The sequence below is a fragment of the Carassius carassius genome, chromosome 39 (assembly GCF_963082965.1).
Source record: "Carassius carassius chromosome 39, fCarCar2.1, whole genome shotgun sequence".
NCBI classification, from domain to species: domain Eukaryota; kingdom Metazoa; phylum Chordata; class Actinopteri; order Cypriniformes; family Cyprinidae; genus Carassius; species Carassius carassius.
This window is the reverse complement of record NC_081793.1, coordinates 19,724,074-19,751,639: the sequence shown is the minus strand read 5'-3', so window position 1 is coordinate 19,751,639 and position 27,566 is coordinate 19,724,074. Positions and strand designations below refer to the sequence as shown.

The following is a 27,566-nucleotide window of genomic DNA, read 5'->3' as shown; positions in this document are numbered from 1 at the left end:
ATAATCACATATTTGTATGAGGCTGAGTAAATTTTCATTTCTGGCTGTACTATCCCTTTAAAAGGTAATACAGTGGATAGATGACACCACAACTTTTGAAATAAATGAACAAACCTGAATTGTTCAGCAGTCCTAACCTAGTGTCCTTGCCTCCACATCAGTCTGGCATTAAAAAACGGTTTTCCTGTTACACAACAGCTTAACAAACAAGCAGTGGGAGGTAACACGGCAGGTCCAGGAAGTGATCGAAAGATATCAGTGGACTCCTGTTCACGTGGCAGGAAGCGGGGCTTGAGTTAGCTGACGAGAAGGCCCCCTATTATTGGACTTTGCAAAGTGTCAACATTTGGGCTTGGCTGACTGCAGTGCTGAGTTTCACCTTTCAGACCCCCTTTACCTTCAGCACACAAGACTTTGTTTTTGTAGTATTGCAATGGCTGTTCTGCAGATCTTTATGTAACTCCCTTCCCATCTCTTTCTGAATGCCTGAGGCCAGCCTTTGAGCGAGGCTGAGTGAACCTTGTCCGGTGGCAGCTTCAAAGCCTCTGGGATAGGTATTAATCCTGGAGTTGGTGGATATTTTCTGTGGTACTGGGCTATAAAAGATTCATGAAAACCTGGTGAATATTTTAACTGTTGACTCACCTGCAGTTCCCTCTTCCCTCTTGCCAACATTCAGCCTGCGGGATGTCCTCCCCGGCACAGGAAGTGGTGCACCGTGATTACTGTTTTTAACTGCTCTTAAAATCTCAGTGTCTTATTATAGACATACAGAACACAGAGTGGAGAAATAGCATGGCTATTAAGGCTACGATTTAACTTACAGCAAAAATGTAAGTGCCAGGTTTTCAGCATTTGGTTTGTTGTCAGTCAGAAATGTTGTTTTGAAGAGATTCTTTACTTCAAGTGAGGAATGATTCACAGACTGATAGAAATGATTATAAAAGAAATACAGCCACAAAGATGACTTGTTTGCAGGCTGTTTTCATGCTGTGTGGTGCACAGATGAATCATTTATGAATTTAGGTTTTATTGAATTTACAGAATTTGGATATTATCAACAAGGTCATTGCTGTAAAAGTTTTTGAAATACCATAGAAATTTTGCGATGATGTTGCATTGATAATGGATCACACAAATAATAAAAAAAATTAAGTAATAACAGAAAAGTAAAAGATAAATTTATAGTGTCTAAAGCTAATTAGCTAAAGTAACGCTAAATATGTTCCGATTCAATTATCAGTCAAACAATTTTTTTTTTAAAGAAAACAAATGTCTGATTGTGATGTTCTCAGAACTGTTCAAAAGTTGTACCCTTTTTTAAATATTATTATTATTATTATTATTATTTAAATCGATTTCTGAAGGATCATGTGACACTCAGTATTTAAGTTAAATAAATTAGATTTCAAAATATATTAAAATAGAAAACATTTATTTTAAATTATAATAATATTTTACTGTATCTTTGATCAAAATAATGCAACCTTGGTGAGCATAAGGGACATCTTTCAAAATCATTAAACCTTTAAAATGGTAGTGTATATATTTTTATCATTAAGACTATTAATTATTAAGAAATGGTTATTGCTTCAAATGATAACTGCTTCAATAAGTTATTTTGATATTGACCCATGCCCCACTTTGCCTAGGATGTTTCCAAACTTTTGGAGGACACTGTGCTGACCTTATTTACATAACCAAATTAAGCCAAAAATCTGGATTCTAGAAACCTGCTTGTATTAATCATAATTTTGATGTGATTTAAAACCTTGTTTGGAATATCCACTCTAATGGAAAATTAGCTTGCAAGGCAAAAATGAGATTTTTAGGCTACCAGCCAAGATAGATGAGAAAATGTACCAGTCAGCTGGATTGTTGATGTGACACAGGAAGTTGAGAAAAGTCTAGCAAGAAACACATTTGTAGAGTGAGGAAGAGACAGATTTAAATATACACGTTAAAAGACATGAAGAGATAAATAAACAGGCAAAAGAACAGTAAGACTCAAGGACATTCTCTTGTGCGCTGTTGTCAGGGACATGAATGAGAATTAATGAGCTGATTCAATTACTGTGCAGAATTACAAAAAAAGCAACATGATAACTGGCAAAAAAGCGTGCATCTCTAATAGTTGCCATTGCCATTTTGTATTGCGCAAAAAAATTACAAACTTTACCTTTTAAAGGAATAGTTTACTCAAAAATGAAAATTTGCTGAAAATGTACTTGCCGATAATAACATTTCAGTAAACCACAATCCTCACGACGCCAGCCCAGAGAGGGTAATGTGCGGGTTGTCTCCAAAAATTTGATTGATGAGGGTCATAAAAGCCATCTGTTCTGGACACCTGTTTGTACACCCCCCTCCCCTCCCTGTACAGCCAGTGACCTTAATATGAACTTATGAACCCAAGGAGGAATTTCGGAGGGAGGGAGAGGTGTTGGGGAGCTATGTGCTTTTTTTAAACTCTGAAAAGGGGCGAAATCATGAAAATGGTGTAAGGGAAGATTTTATTAAGGTTTAAGTACACAATGCATTTCAAGAAAAAGGTTATAAACACATAGCAGCAATGGAAACAATGTAATGATAGTTTTCGTAGTTGGAAAAGTGCAAAAACGTTGTTAAAGTTGTTACAAATGAAATAAAACTAGGTTACTGGTTATTTATCTGAAACAACCAACCAAACGAGTCAAAACTATCAGATATGTTTTTGTTAAGCAATACGTGAAAAAGATGTGAGAGCTTGTAGCATTACAATTTAAAAATGGTGTTTTGTTACCAGTTAGAAAATAAAGAAAGAAAACTAGGTAATAGAGTTTTAGCATTTGTACCTTACCTCAAACTGAAAAAAAGAAACGAATGTAAAGCAGCGATACAAACCAGAAAAGTAGGAGTTTTGTCACGAGGTTAGAGAAAAGTTAAAACAAAAGAAAAAAGAGGTAGGCATTTACGCTGATCTCAAAGAAAATACATCGGACCCCGTCTTTAAAACACCAGCACAAGATACTTGTCAAAACTATGTTGTACTTTACCACTAACTAAAATTTTACTGACAAGAGTTAAACAAAAGAAAAAAAAAAAGATCTCACAGCAAAGTGTTACGATGTCTCCGGTAACGTTAGCTCGACTCAAACTAAAAAAAAAAAAAAAAAGAAGCTAACGTAAAGCAATGTTATAAACCAAGAAAGTAGGCGTTCGTCATGTCGGGTGAAAAGTTAAAACAAAAGAAAAAAAAAGGTAACTTAGGCATTTATGCTGATCTCAAAGAAAATACATCGGACCCGTCTTTAAAACACCAGCACAAGATACTTGTCAAAACTATGCTGTACTTTACCACTAACTACAATTTTTAAAATCTAGACTGTTAAACGAAAGAAAATAAAAAGATCCTCCGGCAGAGTTGCGAAGCCTTCCGCAAAACAACCTCCCGGCACCGATGAACAGTTAGAATGCGGCTTGGGAATGCTCCGGAAATAAACCACGCCTCCAGCGCTAGAGAAGGCCGGGCAGGAGGCGTGATAGCAGCATTAAATAGATTTAAATGTTACAATAATTAAACTAAGTAGTTTTTAATAAATAGACATCAGTCCTTAATTAGTGAAAACTTTATATCCGTTTAAACATATGGTCAATTTTTACTTTTTAAATGATGTAGGCCTATACGATTTTTATTTACTTTTAAGCTAGTCTTAAAAAATAAAAAAATAAAAAAAACATAGTTGAAAAAGCGTTATTTGTTTTTAATGTGTTAAGTTAATTACTTTAATCTATGACTAGTCTAAATCTAGACTATCTCCGTCGATATATCTTTTATTTTTGTCAAGCTTAATTTCTCAAGCTATGTCAATTAACACACACACACACACACACACACACACACACACACTTTCCTTCTGTCAAGCTTGTGTCGCGTTATCTAGTAAATAAACCAGACGTCATCTCAACCACCGAAACCCGAATGTGTCTGTGTGACTACAGGCGCCTACATATCAGTTAGACATCAAGCGGTTGTAAAAACATCTAACAGGTTTTGAAATGCTTGTAACTGGCTTGTGAAACTAACTAATTTCAAAGGGTGTTATATATATATATATATACAACCCGAATTCCGGAAAAGTTGGGACGTTTTTTAAATTTTAATAAAATGAAAACTAAAGGAATTTCAAATCACATGAGCCAATATTTTATTCACAATAGAACATAGATAACGCAGCAAATGTTTAAACTGAGAAATTCTACACTTTTATCCACTTAATTAGCTCATTTAAAATTTAATGCCTGCTACAGGTCTCAAAAAAGTTGGCACGGGGGCAACAAATGGCTAAAAAAGCAAGCAATTTTGAAAAGATTCAGCTGGGAGAACATCTAGTGATTAATTAAGTTAATTGATATCAGGTCTGTAACATGATTAGCTATAAAAGCTTTGTCTTAGAGAAGCAGAGTCTCTCAGAAGTAAAGATGGGCAGAGGCTCTCCAATCTGTGAAAGACTGCGTAAAAAAATTGTGGAAAACTTTAAAAACAATGTTCCTCAACGTCAAATTGCAAAGGCTTTGCAAATCTCATCATCTACAGTGCATAACATCATCAAAAGATTCAGAGAAACTGGAGAAATCTCTGTGCGTAAGGGACAAGGCCGGAGACCTTTATTGGATGCCCGTGGTCTTCGGGCTCTCAGACGACACTGCATCACTCATCGGCATGATTGTGTCAATGACATTACTAAATGGGCCCAGGAATACTTTCAGAAACCACTGTCGGTAAACAAAATCCGCCGTGCCATCAGCAGATGCCAACTAAAGCTCTATCATGCAAAAAGGAAGCCATATGTGAACATGGTCCAGAAGCGCCGTCGTGTCCTGTGGGCCAAGGCTCATTTAAAATGGACTATTTCAAAGTGGAATAGTGTTTTATGGTCAGACGAGTCCAAATTTGACATTCTTGTTTGAAATCACGGACGCCGTGTCCTCCGGGCTAAAGAGGAGGGAGACCTTCCAGCATGTTATCAGCGTTCAGTTCAAAAGCCAGCATCTCTGATGGTATAGGGGTGCATAAGTGCATACGGTATGGGCAGCTTGCATGTTTTGGAAGGCTCTGTGAATGCTGAAAGGTATATAAAGGTTTTAGAGCAACATTTGCTTCCTTCCAAACAACGTCTATTTCAGGGAAGGCCTTGTTTATTTCAGCAGGACAATGCATAACCACATACTGCAGCTATAACAACAGCATGGCTTCGTCGTAGAAGAGTCCGGGTGCTAACCTGGCCTGCCTGCAGTCCAGATCTTTCACCTATAGAGAACATTTGGCGCATCATTAAACGAAAAATACGTCAAAGACGACCACGAACTCTTCAGCAGCTGGAAATCTATATAAGGCAAGAATGGGACCAAATTCCAACAGCAAAACTCCAGCAACTCATAGCCTCAATGCCCAGACGTCTTCAAACTGTTTTGAAAAGAAAAGGAGATGCTACACCATGGTAAACATGCCCCGTCCCAACTATTTTGAGACCTGTAGCAGAAATCAAAATTGAAATGAGCTCATTTTGTGCATAAAATTGTAAACTTTCTCAGTTTAAACATTTGCTATGTTATCTATGTTCTATTGTGAATAAAATATTGGCTCATGTGATTTGAAAGTCTTTTAGTTTTCATTTTATTAAAATTTAAAAAACGTCCCAACTTTTCCGGAATTCGGGTTGTGTATATATATATATATATATATATATATATATATATATATATATATATATATATATATATAGGATTTTTATTTTAATTACATTTATTATTTTTATTCACAAGGTGATTTTTTAAACACTGATGCAAACATTAATGCACACAGGTCATACAAACAAGCGTAGTCTACCTTGCTTTTTTCAAGCCTCAATACACACACACACACTTTCCTTCTCCCATGCTTATTCTGTGAAACATTTCTATAGCCACATCTTTATTTAACAAAATCTAAAATGAGATCTGATTTATTGCTATATTAAATGCTTCTGTAAGTTGGAATCTTTCGTTGTCATATCTTTTACATTTTATTAAAATAGGTTCAACTGTTTCACAATATCACATGTAACACAAAGTCCAGACACATGTATTTCATCTTATAAATAATGACTGATTAAGTGCAATGTGTCCAACTTTATGGCGAGATCTTCCCTTCTATTCCCAAAAATTCTCCTTTCATTTCCAACTGTTCTTTGAATATTATATAAATGCCGTCCTTTATTCTAACCAACCCATTTAATTTGACACGTATCTTTTTATTTTTTATTTATTTTTTAATTAGACCTTTTATTTCTAATTTACTCATTGGAGTATTAAATACGATGTCTGACATTTTAATGCTTTTATCTGGTCCACTACTTTCATTACCTATATGTGTGGGTATCCATACAAAATAAATCTTTGTTTTTGCTTGTATTCTGAACAAACTCTGTAAAATACCTGATAAGATGACTTGTCTAGTAGAAGCTTCACCACTCTTTAAACTTGATAGTACTGAAAATGAGTCTGAGCATATGACTACTTTAGGTATATTCATGTGTTCAACCCCACTGAAGAGCCAAAAATATGACATTCATTTCTGTAGTATAAACAGACGGATGATTAGATGTTCTTTCTGGTATTCTATATATATGCTCTTTATTTTTAATCTAAACAAAAGACCTTGATGTTTTATTTTATTTTAATAAGCCACTCACAATTACTTTAGTAGCCTTAATCATTGAATATGTCTTTTATTTTGTTAATATTAACTTCTGGCACAAAATTCTAGATTCATAAATGTATGTTTTTCAAAATTCCCCCACGTTTAGAGGCGTTTAAAGAGGAATTTGTGCTGTATTTGGAGAAGTTAAAAGGAATGAAAAGTCCCAAAGCAAGACTTTTGTATTCTTCATTAGAGGACTTTGGTTTCTTAATGTGAAAATCTGTTACTCCCCACTACATTTTCTTTATCATTATATATATTTTTTTCTTAAGTGTTGTTTTATTTATTTTACATTTATTTTGTTTTTCATATTTTTGGCTCTTCAGTGGGGTTGAACACATTAATATACCTAAAGTAGTCATATGCTCAGACTTTTTGGAGACAACCCGCACATTACCCTCTCTCAGCCCATCAATGAATCTCTTGTGAAATGAAATGCTGCATATTTCTAATAAACAGTAACAGCTAAAAAGCTTTTTTTTGTGTCGTTGTGAATTACTGTTTTACTTTGTCTAGTTTTAACTCATCCTGACGGCACCCAGTCACTGCAGAGCATCTATTGGTTGGCATGTGATGTAATTTCAAAATTCTCCAAATCTGTTCTAATGAAGAAACAAACCAATCTACATCTTGTATAGCATTAGATGAGTTAAATTTTCTAAACTGTTATGTTTAGTATTATTGAATTCTAAGTATTGATGTATTTGTTTCCTCTGGTTCACTCTTAGATGCTTGTGCAACACCAGCTCAGTTCTTCTTTTTGTTCTCATCAAGAACTGCAAGACAGAAGGTCTTCGCAATGTCACTTAGATTGATTTCCTTGAAGAATTCGCCCTGAGGAGTGTTTGGCTATGCAAGCAGCAATAGTGTTTTCAATTAAAAGTGTGTCTGTGGAATATTGAGGTCATTGTTTAGAAGGATGCATTCCTTCAAGTCGCCATCTACAAACAATAGGGCTTGTCTGGTCAAACAATGCAGCCAGCTTGGTGTGGTTAAAGTGGCCCGCGACACAGACAGGCCTTGAGTGTTCCGTGATTATGCAATGCACTGTCACTCCATGGGCCCGATGGCTCCTTTGCAGTCTGGAGGGAGAGGACATTTGATTGGTTAGGCCTGTCTCATGAGCACATTTGCAGCAGTGAATCATTGTGGATCTGCTCCCACACAAGCCTGGGTCCATATGGCCACAAGTAACCACAGAATCCAGCTCCATCATTGTGCCTACTTGTACTGCAACTGCACTTCTCTGCAACACCTTCTGCATCTTTTTTTTATGTATGGCATTGTTCTGTTTGTCCCTCGGGCTTGGTTTGACGTGGTCCTCTGAAAGACGACTGTGATCTTATTTTACAGGTTGACTGAGCCGTCTGGGTACCTAACGGATGGCCCCATTAACTACAAGTACAAAACCAAGTGCACCTGGCTGATTGAGGGCTAGTAAGTGTTATTTCGTTTTTTTTTTCTCTTTCTCATCAAAGTTTTATTGTGCCCACACATCCCTCTTGCATAAGCCCTTTTTAATACACTTCAGCAGCCCTTTCAAGGGTGTTTTCTTCTGTTTTGGGTTACCAGAAAAGGCTTGGAGGAGCACATTCCACCTTGCACTCTTCAGACTTGGCAGAAATGCGTCTGCTGTAATATGTTCTCATAATGGATTATGCAGCCAGCATCACATTCTTAAGAATTATGTCATCACCTTTTTTTTGCAGCCCAAACGCAGTCCTGAGGTTACGATTTAACCATTTTGCGACCGAATGTAGCTGGGACCACATGTACGTCTATGACGGAGACTCGATTTATGCTCCCTTAGTAGCCGTCTTCAGGTGAGTGTGGTTTATAAAATAAAAATGTGGGTTTTGAACTTTCCGATGCCAAGCACCCCCACCAGTAAGATGATTCCCTTTGAGGGACTATTTCCTAAAAATGTATTTAATTCCAGGCATAAAGACCCATTTATACCGTGTGATAGAAATATTAAATGTAATATAAAATTATGTTTTTAAAAATACTGTAAATAATGTCTGTTTTTTATTGACTCTGAACTAATGCAAAAAAAACGATATTTAAAATGTTATCTTGAAATGTTTATTTTGTATTCATTTGACAGCGTATCTGGTTTTCTGTACGCAGTCAATCTTATATACACCGTTATTCAGCAAAGATGCATTAAATTAATCAAAAGTGATAGTAAAGACATTTATAATGTTGCAAAAATATTTCTGTTTCCAATAAACACAATTCTATTTATCATCAAAACTGAAAAACAAAAACAAAAATAATAAACAGCACAACTGTCATTACCAAATCAGTCTATTAGAATGATTTCTGAAGAATTATGTGAGTAATGGCTGCTGAAATTCAGCTTCGACATTGAAGGAATAAATTACATTATAAAATATATTCAAATAGAAATACATCAAACTTTTGAACGGTAGTAAATAAACCTGAAGATAAATGTGTTTTTAGATTTTATATGTAATGCATTTTTATGATAAATATCAAATAAATTATTGCATTAAATATATTCAATAAATGTTTTGAGTCAACATGTGAACCTAAAAATAGATTTTGTAAAATTGTTTACTTTTTAATTTTTTATCTGTGGACCCTTAACTCTCCCTTGTGGCCCTCTGAGCCCAGTTTGAAAAACCTTAGTCCTGGAGTCACACAGGAAAATTTCAGTTTGCTGCAGGACAAGTGGAAAAACAAGATATAATTTTCTAAGCAGCATTTTTTCCCCTGTAATTGTCCCACAGTGGTCTTATTGTCCCTGAAGTGAAAGGGAATGAGACTGTCCCTGAAGTGGAGACCAACTCAGGCTACGCACTTCTGCACTTTTTTAGCGACGCTGCCTACAACCTGACAGGATTTGAAATCTTCTACTCGTGAGTTAATGACTCTTAACATTAGCACTATTTTCAATGAAAAAAGCCTGCTGGTTCAGCCAGGTGTTAATACGATATGTCCATTTTTTTTTTTTTTTAGAATTTTATCTCCTGTGTGCATATTTTATTATCAGTGTTATCACAGGAATAGTCCTGTTCACTATATCATCCCCAATTTCAGGCTTCTCTGTAGAAAGTTCTTCTGGTTTGCTTTTTCTTGATCTCTCCCTTGACAGAATCAACTCATGCCCAAATAACTGCTCTGGCCACGGGAAGTGCACCTCGGGTAACTCGATAGCGAGCCGTGTATATTGTGAATGTGATAAGTACTGGAAGGGTGAGGCCTGTGACATCCCGTACTGCAGGAACAACTGTGGCAGCCCTGATCACGGCTACTGCGACCTCACCGGGGAAAAGCTCTGCGTGTGCAATGACAGCTGGCAAGGTACTACTCACTTCCGCTCTCATTTCATCCCCTTTCCTGTATTTTACAGGATGCTGTGAAAATCAGAGACCTTTTGTGTCTCGTGTTCTCAGCAGAGCATTGTGTCTCAGGTGGATTTGTTGTCAAGTGGGTTGTGTCCCCCTGGTGTTGATTCTCTAATAGTGCATCTGTCTCCTCTGCATCACTGCGGCATCCTCATCAGACACTGCCACAGTGTCACAAAGCGTGTTACACAGTTAAGCACAGTTAAGCCTGATGGAGGATTGACATCAGGGTGTTTTGATGTTAATTTAATGAGTGTTCCTGGCCAGCTTCTCACTAACCCTCACGTGAGGAGACACAGGAAATGACAGGTCAGAGAAAGTGTGATTGGTCATAGTAATGACCGAAGCTGTCAGAACCACTCTGTTTAAGTGATTTGTTCATAAATGGTAAACTTTAATGAGACGGATGTTACCTTAGATCAGGGTTTTACACAGTCAGACAAAAGTTTGGAATAAATAATAATTTGAAATATTTTTGAAAGAAGTCTCTCATGTTAAACGAGGCGGCATTTATTTGATCAAAAATACAGTTAACCCTCTGGAGTCTAAGGGTATTTTTGGGGCCTGGAGAAGTTTTGTCATGCCCTGACATTTGTGCTTTTTTCAGTTTCTTATAAATATCTAAATGGGTAAAGACTAATCTCACTGTAATCAGCACAAACTGGGCTGTAATAATATGTGAAATGCATGTATGTACATGATTGTGTTTTTGAGAAAAAAAATATTATGCGTGGTTAGTGAAAAACAAAAAATGTTAAAACGCTTGAATAAGGCAAAAAAACACATAAAGAACAATGGTTCCCGGGATTTTTGAGAACTGGAGCTTGTAGCCTAGAATTTTTCTTTCTAAATGATGTGAAAATCATCTTGTTTACTCACTCACAGAAAACAATATATTGATTTAAATTTTCTAAGACACTTTTTGTTGGTAAAAGTCATATGCGAGTAGGCGTCAACTACCATGAATATCATTGTGATTTACACCTGAGAAGACAAAGGCCTGCATAATGAGCTGCATAATGAGCCTTTCAGTCATCTGTGCCACTGTGAGTGAGGAGTTACGAGAGAGAATGTGAGAACAAAATAAATCTATATAATTTTATGTTTGTAGTTTATTAAGAATATATTTAATTATCCCACAACATAATTTAATATCCACTTGGGGGAGCAGTTGAACAGTTTATTAGAAACAATCAAAGCTGACTTTCAAACAAATTGTTTGGCATGTTTACTCCAGTCACACAATCCTTCAGAAATCCTTTTAACAATCTTATTTTCTACAAAAAAAACAAAAAAACATTTGTTGTTATTATTATCATCATTATTATTAATGTTGAAAAGAGCTGAGAATATTTTTCAATACAGTAATATTGTAAACATATTAGTATGATTTCTATAGGATTATGTGAAACTGATAACTGAAAATTCTGTAAAGCCATCAGAGGAACATCTGAAAATATATTCCAGTAGAAAACTTAAGTTATTTTAGTAAAAAAAAAAAATTTTTTAAGTCAAAATAAAACACATTTTATCTGCTTGTATGTCATGTGACCATTAATCAATACTAGAGAACCATAATAAACAGAAGAATATATTGTTAAATTATAGAAATATTAACTCAGAAATCTCAGGGGGTACTTCAAGTAAATATTTTATGTCAAACAAAAATGGTTGAGAGCTCCTGCCTTCTCCCTCTACAAGAGATTTACCTACCTACCTCTCTCTCTCTCTGTCTCTCTCTCTCTCTCTCTCTCTCTCTCTCTCTCTCTCTCTCTCTCTCTCTCTCTCCCAGGTCCAGACTGCTCACTAACCATGCCCTCCACCGAGTCTTACTGGATCATGCCCACAATGAAGCCTTTTGGAGCATCGCTGGGTAGAGCATCCCATAAGGCGGTGGTGCAGGAAAAGGTCATGTGGGTTGTTGGTGGCTACACCTTTAACTACAGCAACTTTCAGATGGTTCTAAAGTAAGTGATTATTCAGAGAGCTGTGTACAGTGTTACCTAAAAGGCTTATTTGCATATGTGCAAATGTGACAGTAGAACAGCAGGAATAATACTAATAATAAATCAATGTGAGCTGTGGTAGTAAAATAATTTGATTAATTTGACAGTTTGAGGGTAGAATCTGTCTTCCGACATTGTGGATTTGACATTTCAGTCAAAACTCGAAATGTGACTTGAAGAAAGTGCTAATTACAGGAACATTGGATAATTTGTGTAATTCTGAAGCCATCTCAGTCTGAACAATGTTTTTTTTCCACTTAAGCCATGTTAATGAACATTGAATTGTGTTAGGATATCAATTTTTTTTCTTTGCAGTTATAATTTGGAAAGTGGCATCTGGAACACTGTGCCCATCAGCAGCGGACCCCTGCCGAGACACGGACACTCCTTGGCACTAGATCGGGTAACATCACAGTTGAAATGTTACAAAAACATTTAGCAAGAATATTTTTTATTTATCTTTAAACTAAATAGCTGTAATCAGTGTCAGAATGAGCGAACAAGGCTATTTAGCTGATTACATGTTCTAGCTTTTGGTCTGTGTAAGAGTATCCTGCAATAGCACTTATTCTACTGTCTTCTCTACAATAAAGTAAAAACAACTTTCTCCACAGTGTATGTATGCAATCATCTGTAGAGATGTTTTAGTGGGTGTGCGCTTCAGGTGTAAAAAAACCTCTCTTGATTGTTTATTTGGATTTGTGCCTTTATTTAATGGCCAAAAAAGCATATCTTAAGCCTTCGACACACTGCATGATTTCAATCCTATAAGATAATTGCAAATCACACTGTGCGACATGGATCTGATAAACTTGGCTACGACATGCATGCAGACTGTATGATGATGACACCTAATCACTTGTAGGCTACGATGCACATTACTATATAGAAGAATAAAACGTCATCAGCATGTGCTAGTGGTAAACAAAAAGAACAAGATGACTCAGACTTTGAACGTTTAGTTTTTATATGTGCTAAGTGGAAGTGGCGAACGAGGAAGGGATAAGAGCTTGAAGTAAGCAGTTTTATGTTTTAGCGCTGTGTCTCGTTGATTTCATGTCACATTTTTATTGTCTGGTCAGTAAACGAGGGTTGTAGCAGCAAACCAACTGTGCGATGATCATGCTGAATTTCTGACACTGTCAGAAAATGATTATAGGCTATCTTTGGACCTCTTTCACTGTACGACATAGGACCACTGTTTAGGGGGCCATGATTGTTGTACGATGCCAATCGTTTGTCTGGGACAGTCGAAAATCATACAGTGTAAAATGTTTAACCACTGATCTGTAAAAGAGAACATATATGTATAATCAGTGGTCTTAACCCATTTTGCAGCTGTGTTTTTAGTAGATTGCACGTACCTGATTATCATGGGCTCTGTTTGTTTGCAACCCTATACTCATTCGCGCTGCTTCTGGTAGATTGCATTGCATCATTTTGGAAATGATCTAGCTTTGTCTGTGTTCTTTAATGTGTGCATAGTCAGTAGATCAACTGCAGAACTTTCCACTCCCATCTGTGCTTTTATGGTATAGCGCTCTCACGCTATTTGCCTTGTTTAGTAAATATGGCACATATTCACATGCATTAGCACGTTGATTTAAGCAAACATCAGTCTAGTATGTTGACCAGTACTTTTTTGAAACAGGCTATTAAATTAATTATAAATTATATAAAAAAAAAAAAAAGGGTTATTAAATTGTTTTTGTTTTTATCAGAATGAGATCTACATGTTTGGAGGCAAGTTGGAGATGGGTGCCAGTAACATAACAGATGAACTGTGGGTGTTTAACATACCCAAAATGACATGGTCACAGAAGTCCCCCAGTGTGCCAGCCCACGGCCAGATCTACGCTGTGGAAGGCCACTCCGCACATATAGTAGAGCTGGATAACGGTGATGTGGTGATGGTTGTCATCTTCGGCTACTCCTCCATCTACAGCTACATCAGCAATGTTCAGGAGTACAACATCCGTGAGTGACTGAGTAGTGTATTTGATTGGGATCGAAAAGAGCTGCAAGTACCCAAAAAAGTTGTAGAATGTATTTTAGTATTATTTATGTACTATCATAGTATTTAATCATATACTTTGTTTTCATTTTAATTTGTTTTTGTTATTTGTATTAGTTTCACATTTTTTGCTTTCATTTTTTAAAATGTATTTTGGTTTTAGGAATGTTAATACTTCAGATGAAACTTATTTCAGTTTTCAAGGAAATTCTTTTTTTTTTTTCATTGAATATTTATATTTAATTTCTGCTTTATTTCAATGAAAACTTATTTAAAAAATAGTTAATACAAATTAAAACGTTTTAATAATTTGTGTTTTGTTTTGTTTTGTTTTGTTGTTAATTAAAGACAGTATAGACAGATTTTAAGAGCAACTGTAAAACAAGTAGATCTGAATTTTTGGTCCAGTATATGGAGCTGTGGTTCTTTGCAAAGAGCTGTTACCAAATAATGCATCCAGAGGCTCTTTATCTCTGAGGCTTTTGGATAATCTGTACCTTTTTTAATCCCGTTAAACTCTTGGATCAGGGCATAATCTTTGTTCTCAAGTGATCTTACAAGTGTTGTGATCTCATTGGGATGAGGTAACTCATTGTTATTTCACTCATTATACTGAAGGATGCTTAATCATGTCAAATTCTCACAGACTGGTTATGGAGAGGCAAAGCAGGTTTTATATTTAAAGAAAATCTTAAACTTAAATGTGCACTTTTTAATTTTAAAGTAAATGATTTTATTTGTGTGTACAGGAACAAACACATGGCTGGTGCCAGAGACCAGAGGAGCGATCGCTCAGGGTGGGTACGGACACAGTAGCGTGTATGACAGCAGCAGCAAGAGTGTGTATGTGCACGGGGGCTACAAATCACTTCCAGCAAACAAATACGGCCTGGTGGATGATCTTTACCGCTATGAGGTTCTGACCCGCACATGGTAAGAGTGCACAGACTTATTCAAAAACATAAATTTGTCAGTTTTAGAGGAACAGTTAGTTTCATTTTTGGTGCAACAGTTTGATGTTTTTCTTGTGTGTTGCAGGACGATTCTTAGGGAAAGTGGTTACCCTCGTTACCTGCATTCGTCTGTGCTGCTGGGAGGAATGTTGCTCATCTTTGGAGGAAATACCCATAATGACACCTCTCTTAGCAATGGAGCCAAGTGCTTCTCTGCTGACTTCCTCGCCTATGACATTGGTTTGTGGTGGTACTTTACTGCACGTTTAATATACACTGCCATTAAAATGGTTTTAGGTCAGTAGGATTTTATGTTTTTTGTGAAAGACATTTCTAATGCTCTCCAAGGCTGCATTTATTTGATCAAAAATACAGTAAAAATAATATTGTGAAACATGACTACAATTACTTTTTTTTTCTATTTATATATTTGAAGATGCAATTCATTCATGTGATGGAAAAGCTAAATTTTCAGCAGCCATTACTGCTGTCTTCAATTATTAGTATTATTAATGCTGAAACTGTGCTGCTTAATATTGTTCTGGATTTTTGTCAGGATTCCTTGATGAATAGAAAGCTCAAAAGAACAGCATTTATTTTAAATCCACTTTTTTGTAACCATGTAAAAATCTTTACTGGCACTCCAACACGTACTCGTCCTTTGAATTACAGATGTCTAAGGTTGGTCGATCAAATTCTTTTTATTGTATTCTTGTTTATCAGCCTCCTGGGATTTTGGGTCCTTTTCTGAGCGACTTTACTGACTTTTTATCCTCTATCATTAAGTTGAATAGAGTTATTATTGTCGGTGATTTTAATATTCATGTGGATAATGCTGCATGTAATACTGTTTTAAATTTTTTAAATTTAATGGATACTTTTAATTTTGTTCAACATGTCTCTGATCCTACACATGATAAAGGACACTTACTTGATTTAGTGTTTTCTCATGGTTTAAATATTGACGATGTGTGTACAGAGGATGTCTATGTTAGTGATCATAAATGTGTTTTATTTAATCTTGCGTGTAACGAAAATCCACTGCCGATCAAGCGGGTGTCTTGTTCTCGCATGATTACCCAAGTTGCTGTTGAGAATTTCTCGACCGCTTTAAATTCCAACATTGACAGTTCTGTACAGTCGTTTAATGATCACTGCACTTTGTTACTGGATAAAGTGGCTCCATTTAGGAATCGGCATATTCCCGTGGTTAATACTTCTCCATGGATAAATGATGCCATTCGCAGTCTCAGACGTGTGTGTAGGAAGACTGAACGTTTGTGGAAATCTACGAGGCTCCAGGTTCATCGTCTGTATTTTAAAGAGTTACTGTCTGATTTACATGAGATGATCAAGGTGGCCAGAGCCCTGTATTTTAAAAATTAGATTTTAACTTGTAAAAGGAATCCTAAGACTTTGTTTGACACGATTAATTGTCTTGTGTCTCCTGTTACATCATCTGTACCTGTTTTTTCTAATGATGATTGTAATAATTTTTTGTCTCATTTTGTGGGTAAGGTTATGGCTGTTAGGGCTAGCATTTTACCATCAGCTATCCCCTCTGTAATTATCACAGAGCGGCCCTCAATTTTAAGCTCTTTTCAGTCAATATCCTTTAATGATCAAATAAAGATAGTTTGTATGATGAAACCTTCTCAAAGTCCGGCGGATATTTTGCCTGCTTCTGTGGTCATGGAAACTATTACATCCATTGGTCCATGTTTGGTCTCAATTGTCAACCTTTCGTTAAAGTTCGGCCAGGTCCCTAGGGGTTTTAAACACGCTGTTTGTTGTTCAACCGCTCTTGAAAAAGTGTAATCTTGATGTTACATCGTTGAACAACTATAGGCCTATCTCTAAGTTGCCCTTCATTTCTAAAATCCTGGAAAAGGTTGTGGCAATGCAGTTGAATGATATTTTGGATACTCATAATATTTATGACAAATTTCAATCAGGCTTTCGCAAAAATCATTCTACTGAAACCGCCTTACTCAGGGTATCAAATGACATTTTGATGGCCACAGATGCGGGGGAATGTTCCGTGTTGGTTATGTTAGATCTTAGCGCAGCGTTTGACACGGTGGATCACTGCACTCTGATTAATAGATTACGCTGTTTAGTAGGTATTTCGGGTTCGGCTCTGGATTGGTTTTCAACTTATCTGTCCGATAGGTCTTTTTCGGTATCTGTTGGATCCTTTATGTCCGATTCTGTACTTTTGTGCTGTGGTGTGCCACAAGGTTCTGTGCTGCGCCCTTTGTTGTGTAACTTGTATATGCTTCCTCTTGGACAGATTATTAATAGTTTTAAAATAATATCTTATCATTTATATGCAAATGACATTCAGTTATTTATTTCGTTTAGACCTGATAGTCTAGATAAACTGTCAGTTCTACAGGATTGTTTAGTCTCCATTAATAAATGGATGGCAAACATTTTTTTGCAACTGAATAAGGATAAAACTGAAATGATGATCTTTGCTCCTGACAATATTATACCTAGGATTAAGCAGGTTTTGGGGGTTTCAGCCACTTCAGATTGTAGTGAAATAAGAAATCTAGGTGTCTTTCTGGATAGAGCCATATGTTTTAACAGTCATATAAAATCTGTTGTTCGCTCATGTTTTTTCCATCTTAGGAACATTGCTCAGATTAGATCGGTGGTCTCAAGAAAAGAGATGGAGATGCTTGTTCATGCCTTCATCTCGTCACGTTTGGACTATTGCAATGTTCTGTATACTTATATCTTCTATGGAGCGACTACAAGACTGCAAGGCTGTTGACTGGTACCAGTAAGTGGTCTCATATAAGACCAGTTCTCAAGGACCTTCATTGGCTCCCAGTTGAAATAAGAGTGCAGTTTAAAATTTTAGTTATCACTTATAGAGCCTTGCATGGTCAGGCACCTCTCTATATTCAGGATCTTTTACATAAACATTCACCGGGTCGGCTCTTACGGTCTTCTGGTCTGGACCTTTTAATTGTCCCTAGAACACGTCTTAAGACTAAAGGTGATAGTGCTTTTTGTACTGTGGCACCGAGGCTTTGGAACTCACTTCCATTAGCACTGAGAACTATGGGTTCTGTCAATTCTTTTAAAAAACACCTGAAGATGCATCTTTTTGTACTCGCTTTTATTTAACAGCAGTGGTTACTTGTCATTTCATGTTTGTGAAGAGTGTTTCTGTGTGTTGTGTTATGGTAGATTTATTGTATGCATGTTTGATCCTTTTTATTAACAGATTGTAAAGCACTTTGTGACTTCTTGTCTGTGAAAGGTGCTATATAAATACATTTTACTTACTTTTTTTTTTACTTTTGATCAATTTAATGAATCCTTGCAGAAAAAACAACAACAACAAAAAAACAACTTACTGACCCCAAACTTTGGAAATGGTAGTGTGCAGTTGTCAGCATTTCCACATGGAAAACCTAAATAAATTTCAGAAGAATAGACACAGAAATTAATACAATCCAAAAAGTTTTTTTTTTTTTCAATTAAATGGTTGAAACAGTACACAAGATAAAAAAAATTTAAAAAATTTGGTCAGAATTGTTTATTTTCTGCTTAATTTTTATCTTTTAGCGTGTGATGAGTGGAAGGTCCTTCCCAAACCAAACTTGCACAGAGACGTGAATCGCTTTGGACATACAGCAGTAACCAGTAATGGGTGAGAAATCTGAATAAACACACTCACAAAATATTGTTGTACTGTATATTCAAATGTCTTCATCTTCTTCTCCTTCTAGGTCCATGTATGTGTTTGGCGGTTTCTCCGGTGTCCTTCTGAATGATGTACTAATCTACAGGCCACCCAGCTGTGAGGCTTTCCTGGGGCAGGAGCGCTGTGAAGCCGCAGGCCCTGGTGTGCGTTGCGTTTGGAAAGGGGGCCGCTGCATGTCCTGGGAGCCCAGCTTCACTAACAGAGCTACACCTGCTCCATTCTGCCCTGCCAAAGCTGGTAGGTATCTGGAAGAGGCTTAAAGACTCCCCTGCCACCCTCCACTGAAACATTTCCCCCATGCCAAAGCCAAGAAATCAGTTGTTCTTGTGTGTACTGATCTGAGCCCTCAGGTTTGTCTGCTACATTGTGCAGTGGCTGTGTTAATGAGAGAGCAATGAAGGGGGCACAAGCTGTCTGAAGCAGACACAGAGGAGAGTTTCCCACAGCCCTTCTTTGCTCTGTTTGATCTTTTGCCACCTGTCAGAACACAACCAATCACACAAAACCAGCCAAAATGTAGTCTTTGAGAGTGAGTGTGGACCTCTAGCCAATGGAATATTTGGCTTCATTTAGTTTGATTTGAAATCCAAACCTGAGGTCTCTCATGCCTGAGAGGTGCATGCTGGGATAATCGCTGGCAGCGATGGCCTTGTCTATGGTGCATAAGTGTTTCAGTGTATTCTTCACTGCTGTTTGCCACTGTTGAATCTCAAGTGTCACAGAAAAAAAAACTGCAGTCTGAATGAAATGGAATGAAATAAAAAAGACTATGTACTATTAATGAACATATTACTCTTATGATCCAGTTAATCAATCAGTCAAAATGTCTTGATATGAATCATTCACTGATTAAAGTCAAAATGAGGCAAGGACTGTTTTATCTTCAGGTTGGTGAAATGTTTTAGTAAAGCTTTTAGTTTGGTATATTTTTATTAATTTTATTTGTAAATAAGTATTCAAATAAATGTTAATTTAAAACAAACTATAAATTTAATATCATTATCATTCAAGTCTAGAGAGATGGTGTGTGTGTTTGTATTTGTTTTTCTTGTGAACACTTATTTAACTACAGTACATCTTTTCATATAATGATCCTTTTACTAAGTGAGTGTTTAATGACTGCTTCTGATGCCATAATTCATTAGAAGGATTCAAACTCGTAGATTTGCTGTAGATTCAGCAGCTGTGCAAAAAATGTTGCTGTGGTGTGTGTGAAAGAGTAGAGAGGGGAAACAAATGTTTCTGTAGTGAAGTAAGGACATGGAGACGCTCGTTATTATTGAATAAAGGATTGTCAAAAGAAAGAGACGAAAAACAGAGGCCTCTTTGATTCTTTACGCAAGTCACACTGTTTGAAGTCTTGCGATTAGAAGTAAATAGGGAATGGAAGATGTTTGAAGTGTTAAATGTTTGTCTTCTACTTTGGTTAAAGGTCTGTGAGAGTTGGTTGTGGAAGAGCTTAGATCTCTCACTAGATTACCGTAATGTTTGTCTCACAACTGTTGGATATTAATACTTAGAGTGCCATTTATCTTTGGACTAGACTTTTTTGCTCTTCATCTCTGCCTTGCGTTTCTACTTGTCTCTTTTTTGATCTGTCTCTGCTCTAGCCACGGTGGATGAGAGATGTTACCGTTTCTCAGACTGCACCAGCTGTACTGCCAACACTAATGGATGTCAGTGGTGCGACAGCAAGAAATGCATCTCCGCTCTCAGTAACTGCAGTGCTGTAAGTTGGCGTGCAGAGGGCAACATTGTCACACTACACAATTCTATGCACTAGTATTCCTGCGCTTGTTGATATCTCTTTTGACAATTTTTTTTTTTAACTAGACTGTAAAGAATTTCACCAAATGTCCAATCAGAAATGAGCAGATTTGCAGTAAGATGGCCAACTGCAAGAGCTGCTCCCTCAACCTCAGCTGCCAATGGGATCCTCAACAGCAGGAATGCCACACCCTTCCTGGTAAGAACGACGGAGGATGATAGAAGAGATATTTACATAGCACAGATGTATTGGGTACACTTTAGATTGATTTTATTCAGTGAGCTTGCCGTAGTGCATTCTGCATTTATATATTAGCCAAAAGAAGCTATCTCACCTTTTGGAACAGCATTTGTGAAGGGAGTGTGCCTATGTTACCTTAAAATGCTGTCTAGACAGGAAAATGTTGTCTAGACAGCCTGTGTTCACCAGAAGCTCTTTCTTCCACTATCTCTGTTTTGTAATTTAACTTTAGAGCTTATTTAATTAGTTTTGTACATGAATTTGTAGGTGTCTGTGGTCTTTTTAAACCTGAGATTCACAACACCTTTTGTCTTCTTTGTAAATTGTACATTTTTGAAATGATTTAGTCTGATTGTGCTTGGCATTTTCCACTGTGGACATCTGGCCACTTTGCTTGAATTAGCTATCGGCACTTTTAGAGCTTCACTTGGTTCTAAAGAGTCATTTTCATTATGTTAAGAGCTCTCCTGCTGTCTCTGAAGTACAGAGAAATGGAAAAAAAATATATGAGGCTTGAGAAAAAGCTACTAATTCCTGTACATCACATTTACTATGTAGCCCAGCTGTGTGGAGATGGCTGGAGCAATGTCGGGGAGGCCTGTCTGCAGATCAACTCCAGCAGGGAGAGCTATGACAATGCTCAGCACTACTGCAAGAACCTGGAGGGAAACATCGCCTCGCTTACCACAGTAAAGCAGGTGGACTTTGTGCTGGAAGAACTGCAGAAGTACCAGCAGATAGGGAAGGTTTGTGTCTGCTCATATTTACACTTCCAGTCAGAAGGTTGGATCCACACTCTCATTCTCACTCATTTTAGAATAGTAGTTAAGTTATCAAAAGTATGAAATTACACAAATGAGAGCTTGATAATTATGCAGTGGCCTAAAAAAACCAAGAAAAATGAAAGTGATCTTATATTTTAGCTTCTTCATAGTAGCCACACTTTGACTAGACTACAGCTCTGAAAAACTTGTTCATCATTCTCTCAACCGTTTCCATCTGGAATGACTTTTAAACTCTATTTAAGGATTTCCAATGTATGTTGACCAACTCAACCAATTTTTTTTTAAATGTTAGTTTAGTAAAGAAATTTGTACATACATACAATCCTAGTAAAAAAAAAAGAAGAGGTTTTATGAGATCAAGTTTTATGAGGTTAAGTGCGTCCAAACTTTTCACTATCATAAAATAATATTGTTAAATATTATTATTGTGTTAAACAACTCTGTCTATTTCAATATTTTAATTTCAATTCTAATTTAGTTTTGTGATGACAAAGCATTTTCACTTTCAGCAGCCTTTACTCAAGTTTCAGTGTCACATGATGATAACTTCAGAAATCATTTTAATATTCGGATTTGGTGCTTAAGAAACTTTTCTTATTATTTTTGAAAACTAATGTGCTGCTTATTTTTTTGCAGAAACCATGATGTTTGTTTCTCATAATTCATTAAATAGAAAGTTCAAAAGCAGGATTTAATTACGGTAGAAATTTTTGACATTACAAATGTCTTACTGTCACTTTTGATCCATTTTTAAAGTATCCTTGCAGAATAAAAATATTAATTCAGGGTTTCCGCGGGGCATTAAAAAGCATTAAAAGTCCTTAAATGGATTTTGCAAAAATTAAGGCCTTAAAAGGCATTAAAAAGCATTAAATTTGATTCCTACAGGCATTACATTTTTTTATAGTTTTGAAGAGAATTTTATATCAATTTCTTTGAATATAGCCTTCATAATTAATAATTTTATTTGCTTTCGGTTTGGTAATTGGTTTCGGCCGGAGCAAAACTGCCGTGATACGGAGGTGACGCGGGCGGCGGGCAGAGGTGGAAAGAGTACAAAAATATTATACTCAAGTAAAAGTACCATTACATTAATGAAATTTTACTTAAGTACAAGTAAAAGTACCAGTCTAAAAATCAACTCAAGTAAAAGTAAAAAGTAGCTCATTTAAAATTTACTCAGAGTAAAAATTACTTAGTTACATTTTAACAGTGGGAGGGAGTCAAAAATGGGACAGGCCAAGGGTGTCAAACTCAGTTCCTGGAGGGCCACAGTCCTGCACAGTTTAGATCTAACCCTAATTAAACACACCTGATCCAGCTAATCTAATCATTTAGGTTTATTTGAAAACTACAGGATATGTGTGCTGGAGCAGGGTTAGAACTAAACTCTGCAGGGCTACGACCCTCCAGGAACTGAGTTTGACACCCCTGGGATAGGTCTTTTAATCTCAAACTAGTTGTTTTTAATTAAAGGAATCAGTTATTTAGAATAATAAAACATTTGGGCTGTTACCAGGCAAATCATTATCAACAAACTCATCTTTTAATGCAGAGGAAATGCAGAAGATTCATTGGAAGTGGCATTTAGATGTATTACACTGTTTAGTGCAGGACAAGAATGCATTTAACCTGCAGTTACAAATGCATGAATAATGTTTTGATATACAAGACATAAAATGTTGAATACTTATTTGAAATGATAAGAAATTAATTATTAAAAAAAAATCAAAAGATACTTTAAATGTCAAATTAAAATGGCCAGTATGTGTCAGCAAGTCACTATTAATAAGTAAGTCATTGCGATTGAACCGAATCATTTAAACGGTTGATTCATTCAGGAATGAAACACTGTCACGTTGCTCAGAGACGCAAAACTGTGCTTTGGTGGCTGTGTTTGGAATTATCTTCTGTTGTAGAAATAGAGCTAAAAAAGGCAATATGGTGTCTGAACGCAAGTCTCTTATTTAACTTGTTTACTGAACTGTTATATATATATATATGTATGTATATATTCATGATGATTTTTGGTGGAAAAGACGGCATTCTTTGTGTGATTTTGATTTGATATATGAAATTATATAAATATGTGAATTTTCTGCCCCTATATCTTAAATTTTGTGATCATTCTAAATGCATTTTAGGAGACTGAATCACACAGTGAAAGAACGCACTATAAATGCGCGCGCACATCATTAAAACAAAAAACATGATATTATCGCAGATGATATATATATCACACTCCTCACCACTGTCTTTTTGGCTAATTTGTGCAAAACCTCTTGCTAAAATGTCAAAGCTTCATTTTAACCACCAATGCAACGATGCAATTATTTAGCTTACCTCTACATTCTTGCGAAGGGTTGATGTCTTGTCGAGATTTTATAAGCTGCTAGTTTGGTCTTCCTAGGCAAGTACAGCTTACACTGCATAATATAGCATACATATGGCCAGGGGTTCACTTCATTTCCTTCGAGTTCAACTTCAGAATATGACGGGGTTTCGTTTTCAGCGGTGTCTGCACCACTAACGCCTGTTTTGTCCGTCTGCATCTTTCTTGTGATTTTAGCGCCAGTTTGCCCTCCTGCCCATTATTTACTGCCGTAGTTTCCAGGGAGCGATTTATTTATTTATTTATTTATTTATTTACTCAGTAATTAATGTGTTTTAAAATGTAGCGAAGTACAATACTTTAAACAAAATATACTTAAGTAAAAGTAAAATTACAGATTTTAAAAATTACTTTAAAAAGTATTAGTACACAAAAAAGCTACTCAATTACAGTAACGCGAGTAAATGTAATTCGTTACTTTCCACCTCTGGCGGCGGGCATTTTGTACAGTGGTGGACGAGGTCTGAGGAAAAATGGGAAAGTGCAAATTCCAACTGAAGTGGCTGGAAAACGAAAATTTCAAGACATGGTTGCAGCCTGTTAGTGGTAAAAATGATGAAGGATTTTGCGGTGTTTGCAGAAAAGCATTTAAGTTGGGGACAATGGGAATTGGCGCCGTAAAATCCCATATGCAGTGTGACGGCAACAAATCCGCGGTAAGAGCAAAACAGCAAACTACTATGTCTAGTTACTTTGGCATGACCGACAAATCTAAAAGTAATAACGTTACGACGACAACTGATGCGGTCACCACCGTTTGTGGAGCAGCTAACATTACCACAGCAAAATCGAGCGATATTCGATCAACGTTTGGCTCGAATGCGACTTTGCAGGCAGAGGTGCTCTGGTGTCTGAACACAGCTGTCCATCTTCTCCGAGAGGCTTCTCCGTAAACAAGGAAGTAGAGAAATGCAACATAAAAGAAGAAACTGTTGAGGCCCAGAGACTTGTCTGTGACCAAGTGCATGCTTTAGGGGGGGTTCTCAAAGTGTCCCTCACAAAGGAACTACTGCATTCTGTAGCCTCAGCCAGGACCAGATACAGGATCTACCTTGATGAGGAGAGGAGGAAGAGAGAGGGTGCCATGCGTGGACTAAAGAGAAAAGCTTTGGAAGATGAGTTGGAAGAACTGAAAAAGAAAAAGGGGGTGTTGACGGTCATGTGCGCCAGCCTTCAGAAGGACGCCGATCAACTAGCTGAGCAGGCCGAAAACAAATCGAAAACGCTCCTGGCTGAAATGATAACAAAATCTAATACTCTAAGGAGGAGATTCAAGGAAAAGTGCTGTGAATTGAAAAATGTTGAGTCAGAGTTGGAACTAAAATCGACTGAATTAAGGCACATTCCTTAATAAACTTATTTACACAGTAAATGAATGTGCAATTTCTATAGCTCTTGCTTACATGTATGTACTTTGAATACATAAAGTTCCAGCATTTAAAAAGTTGAGCTTATTGAAGAGCTGTTTTTGTGATGATAAAATTATAAATACAATAATTCTCTTTTTGCTAATTTTGAAATATCTCCAAATAATTTGACAATTAATTAAGCTGCCTCCTGAGCCATTTCTAATTCAGTTCTGAGTTATATAATTTCATGATTGCATCCTCATCAAACTGGATGGTTGCAATTAATAATTTGCGACATGTCTATTTAAAATAAAACGATTATATCCGTATATAAAATATCGGTGTTAAGTCATGGGTCGTGTATGGCATTAAAAATTTTAAAAATGGCATTAAAAAGGCATTAAAAAGGCATTAAATTTAATTTGAAGATACCTGCAGAAACCCTGTAATTCCTTAAAACAAATTGAGTGGCCGTGAACACTTGGATTCTAATAATCATGATCGACTCACCCGCTGTTCAAAATGTAATCATTGCGTTTGTCCTGCAGAAACTGTCCCCCTGGGTTGGCCTGAGGAAGATCAACGTGTCATACTGGGGCTGGGAGGACATGTCTTCATTTACTAACACCTCTCTGCAGTGGCTACCCGGTGAGCCCAATGATTCAGGCTTCTGTGCTTACCTCGAGAAAGCTCAGATCTCTGGCCTCAGGGCGAATCCCTGCACTGCCAACACAGACGGCCTCATCTGTGAGAAACCAGTTGGTGAGTCTCTGATTCATTCTTCTATTCCCTTTTATTCTTAGTGAACGCTTGGAAATAAGCCAATGAGATACATAACCATTCCATTTTCAGTAACTTCATACATATTTACTCCCTTACAGTGAGCCCGAACCAGAACGCCCGCCCATGTAAGACGCCCTGCTCCCTGCGCACCTCTTGTGAGAACTGCACCAGCCAGGCCATGGAGTGCATGTGGTGTGGAAGCACCAAACGCTGCGTGGACTCTAATGCCTACGTCATCTCCTTTCCCTACGGCCAGTGTCTGGAGTGGCAGACGGGAGACTGCGTGTGTGAGTGTCCTCATTTACATATTGTGGCCATCACTGCTTATAAGCTGCCCCAGAGAGAATCTGTGGTGTTTTTTTACATTTTCAGCACTGAAATTAACTTATTGCAGTGATGGAGAATGTGTAGAACTTGGTAACTTTATACTGTTCAGAAGCTTGAGGTCTGAAGTTTTTTTTTCCATTTTTTTTTTTTTTTGAAAGAAATAATACATTTACCCAGCAAGGATGCAAGAAATTGAGCAAGGGTGACTAAAGACATTTATAATATTACAAAAGATTTATTTTTCAAATAAAAGCCATTCTTTTGACCTTTTCTAATCGTTAAAGGATATAATGAACGTATAAGGCACCACAACTGTTTTCAACAATAAAACATGTTTCTTGAGCACCAAATCACTTGAGTATTGGCTGCTGAAAAATTAGGTGGGTCATCACATGAATAAATGTAATTTAAAATATATTAAATTAGAAAACTTATTAAATTTAGCTGATTTACATTTTTAAGCAAATTTATGCAGCCTCGATGATCACAAGAGACTTCTTTCAAAAACATTTAAAAAAAGTCTTACAGACCTCAAACAATTTTCAGTAGTGTTTATTTATGAATATTTATATGTAGAATGTTTAATAAGGATTCCTTGTTGTTTTTCTTAATAGGAATACTTTTGAACTTGGAAATTATTGTAGGGGTATGACATTTTGTTCATTGAAATGAAACCTTGAATTACAAGAGCTGTTCGCTCAAGAAACCCCTTAGCCTCGTTTCTTGGAAGGGTTTCAACGTGAGGATACCGTTTTCAGTGATGAGAAAGTTGCTCTGTGGAGCCTTTCAGAGAAAGATTCAACCAATCAGTGGCTGTCAGCGGCCTGGGTGGCGTGGGTTCTCCATCTCTATCAGATCTGTTGTTTTATTCCATTAGCTGAACTGCTTGGCCTCTGATCCGCCTGTAATGTGCAATTAGTGTTCCAATTTGTCTGCCTAAGCATTCCCTCTTCCCTCTTGGCTGCTCAAGAATGGGTTCTCTCTTAAGGCACACGTCGGAATGCTAAGTGATAAAAACATTGAGAAAACTACATCATTTGGCATGAACTTTCCTCAGGGAATATTACAAAAGAGGCCTTGACATCCCTCAAATACCTTAATGTTCCTGATTTATCACTTTGCTTGATGTG

General features: G+C 36.7%; 1 protein-coding gene across 1 annotated transcript in view; it reads left to right on the top strand.

Annotated features, from left to right (window-relative positions):
- atrnl1b (attractin-like 1b) overlaps positions 1–27,566 on the top strand; it is a 109,082-nt gene that overhangs the window by 12,149 nt on the left and 69,367 nt on the right. Inside the window, exons 2-17 of the mRNA XM_059531095.1 lie at positions 8,075–8,158; positions 8,431–8,544; positions 9,478–9,606; positions 9,843–10,051; positions 11,888–12,062; positions 12,417–12,504; positions 13,823–14,078; positions 14,865–15,048; positions 15,154–15,308; positions 18,654–18,738; positions 18,818–19,029; positions 20,403–20,521; positions 20,626–20,758; positions 21,359–21,546; positions 25,875–26,088; positions 26,208–26,396. Coding sequence (XP_059387078.1) covers positions 8,075–8,158; positions 8,431–8,544; positions 9,478–9,606; positions 9,843–10,051; positions 11,888–12,062; positions 12,417–12,504; positions 13,823–14,078; positions 14,865–15,048; positions 15,154–15,308; positions 18,654–18,738; positions 18,818–19,029; positions 20,403–20,521; positions 20,626–20,758; positions 21,359–21,546; positions 25,875–26,088; positions 26,208–26,396 — 2,534 coding nt within the window. The remainder of the gene's footprint in view (positions 1–8,074; positions 8,159–8,430; positions 8,545–9,477; positions 9,607–9,842; positions 10,052–11,887; positions 12,063–12,416; positions 12,505–13,822; positions 14,079–14,864; positions 15,049–15,153; positions 15,309–18,653; positions 18,739–18,817; positions 19,030–20,402; positions 20,522–20,625; positions 20,759–21,358; positions 21,547–25,874; positions 26,089–26,207; positions 26,397–27,566) is intronic.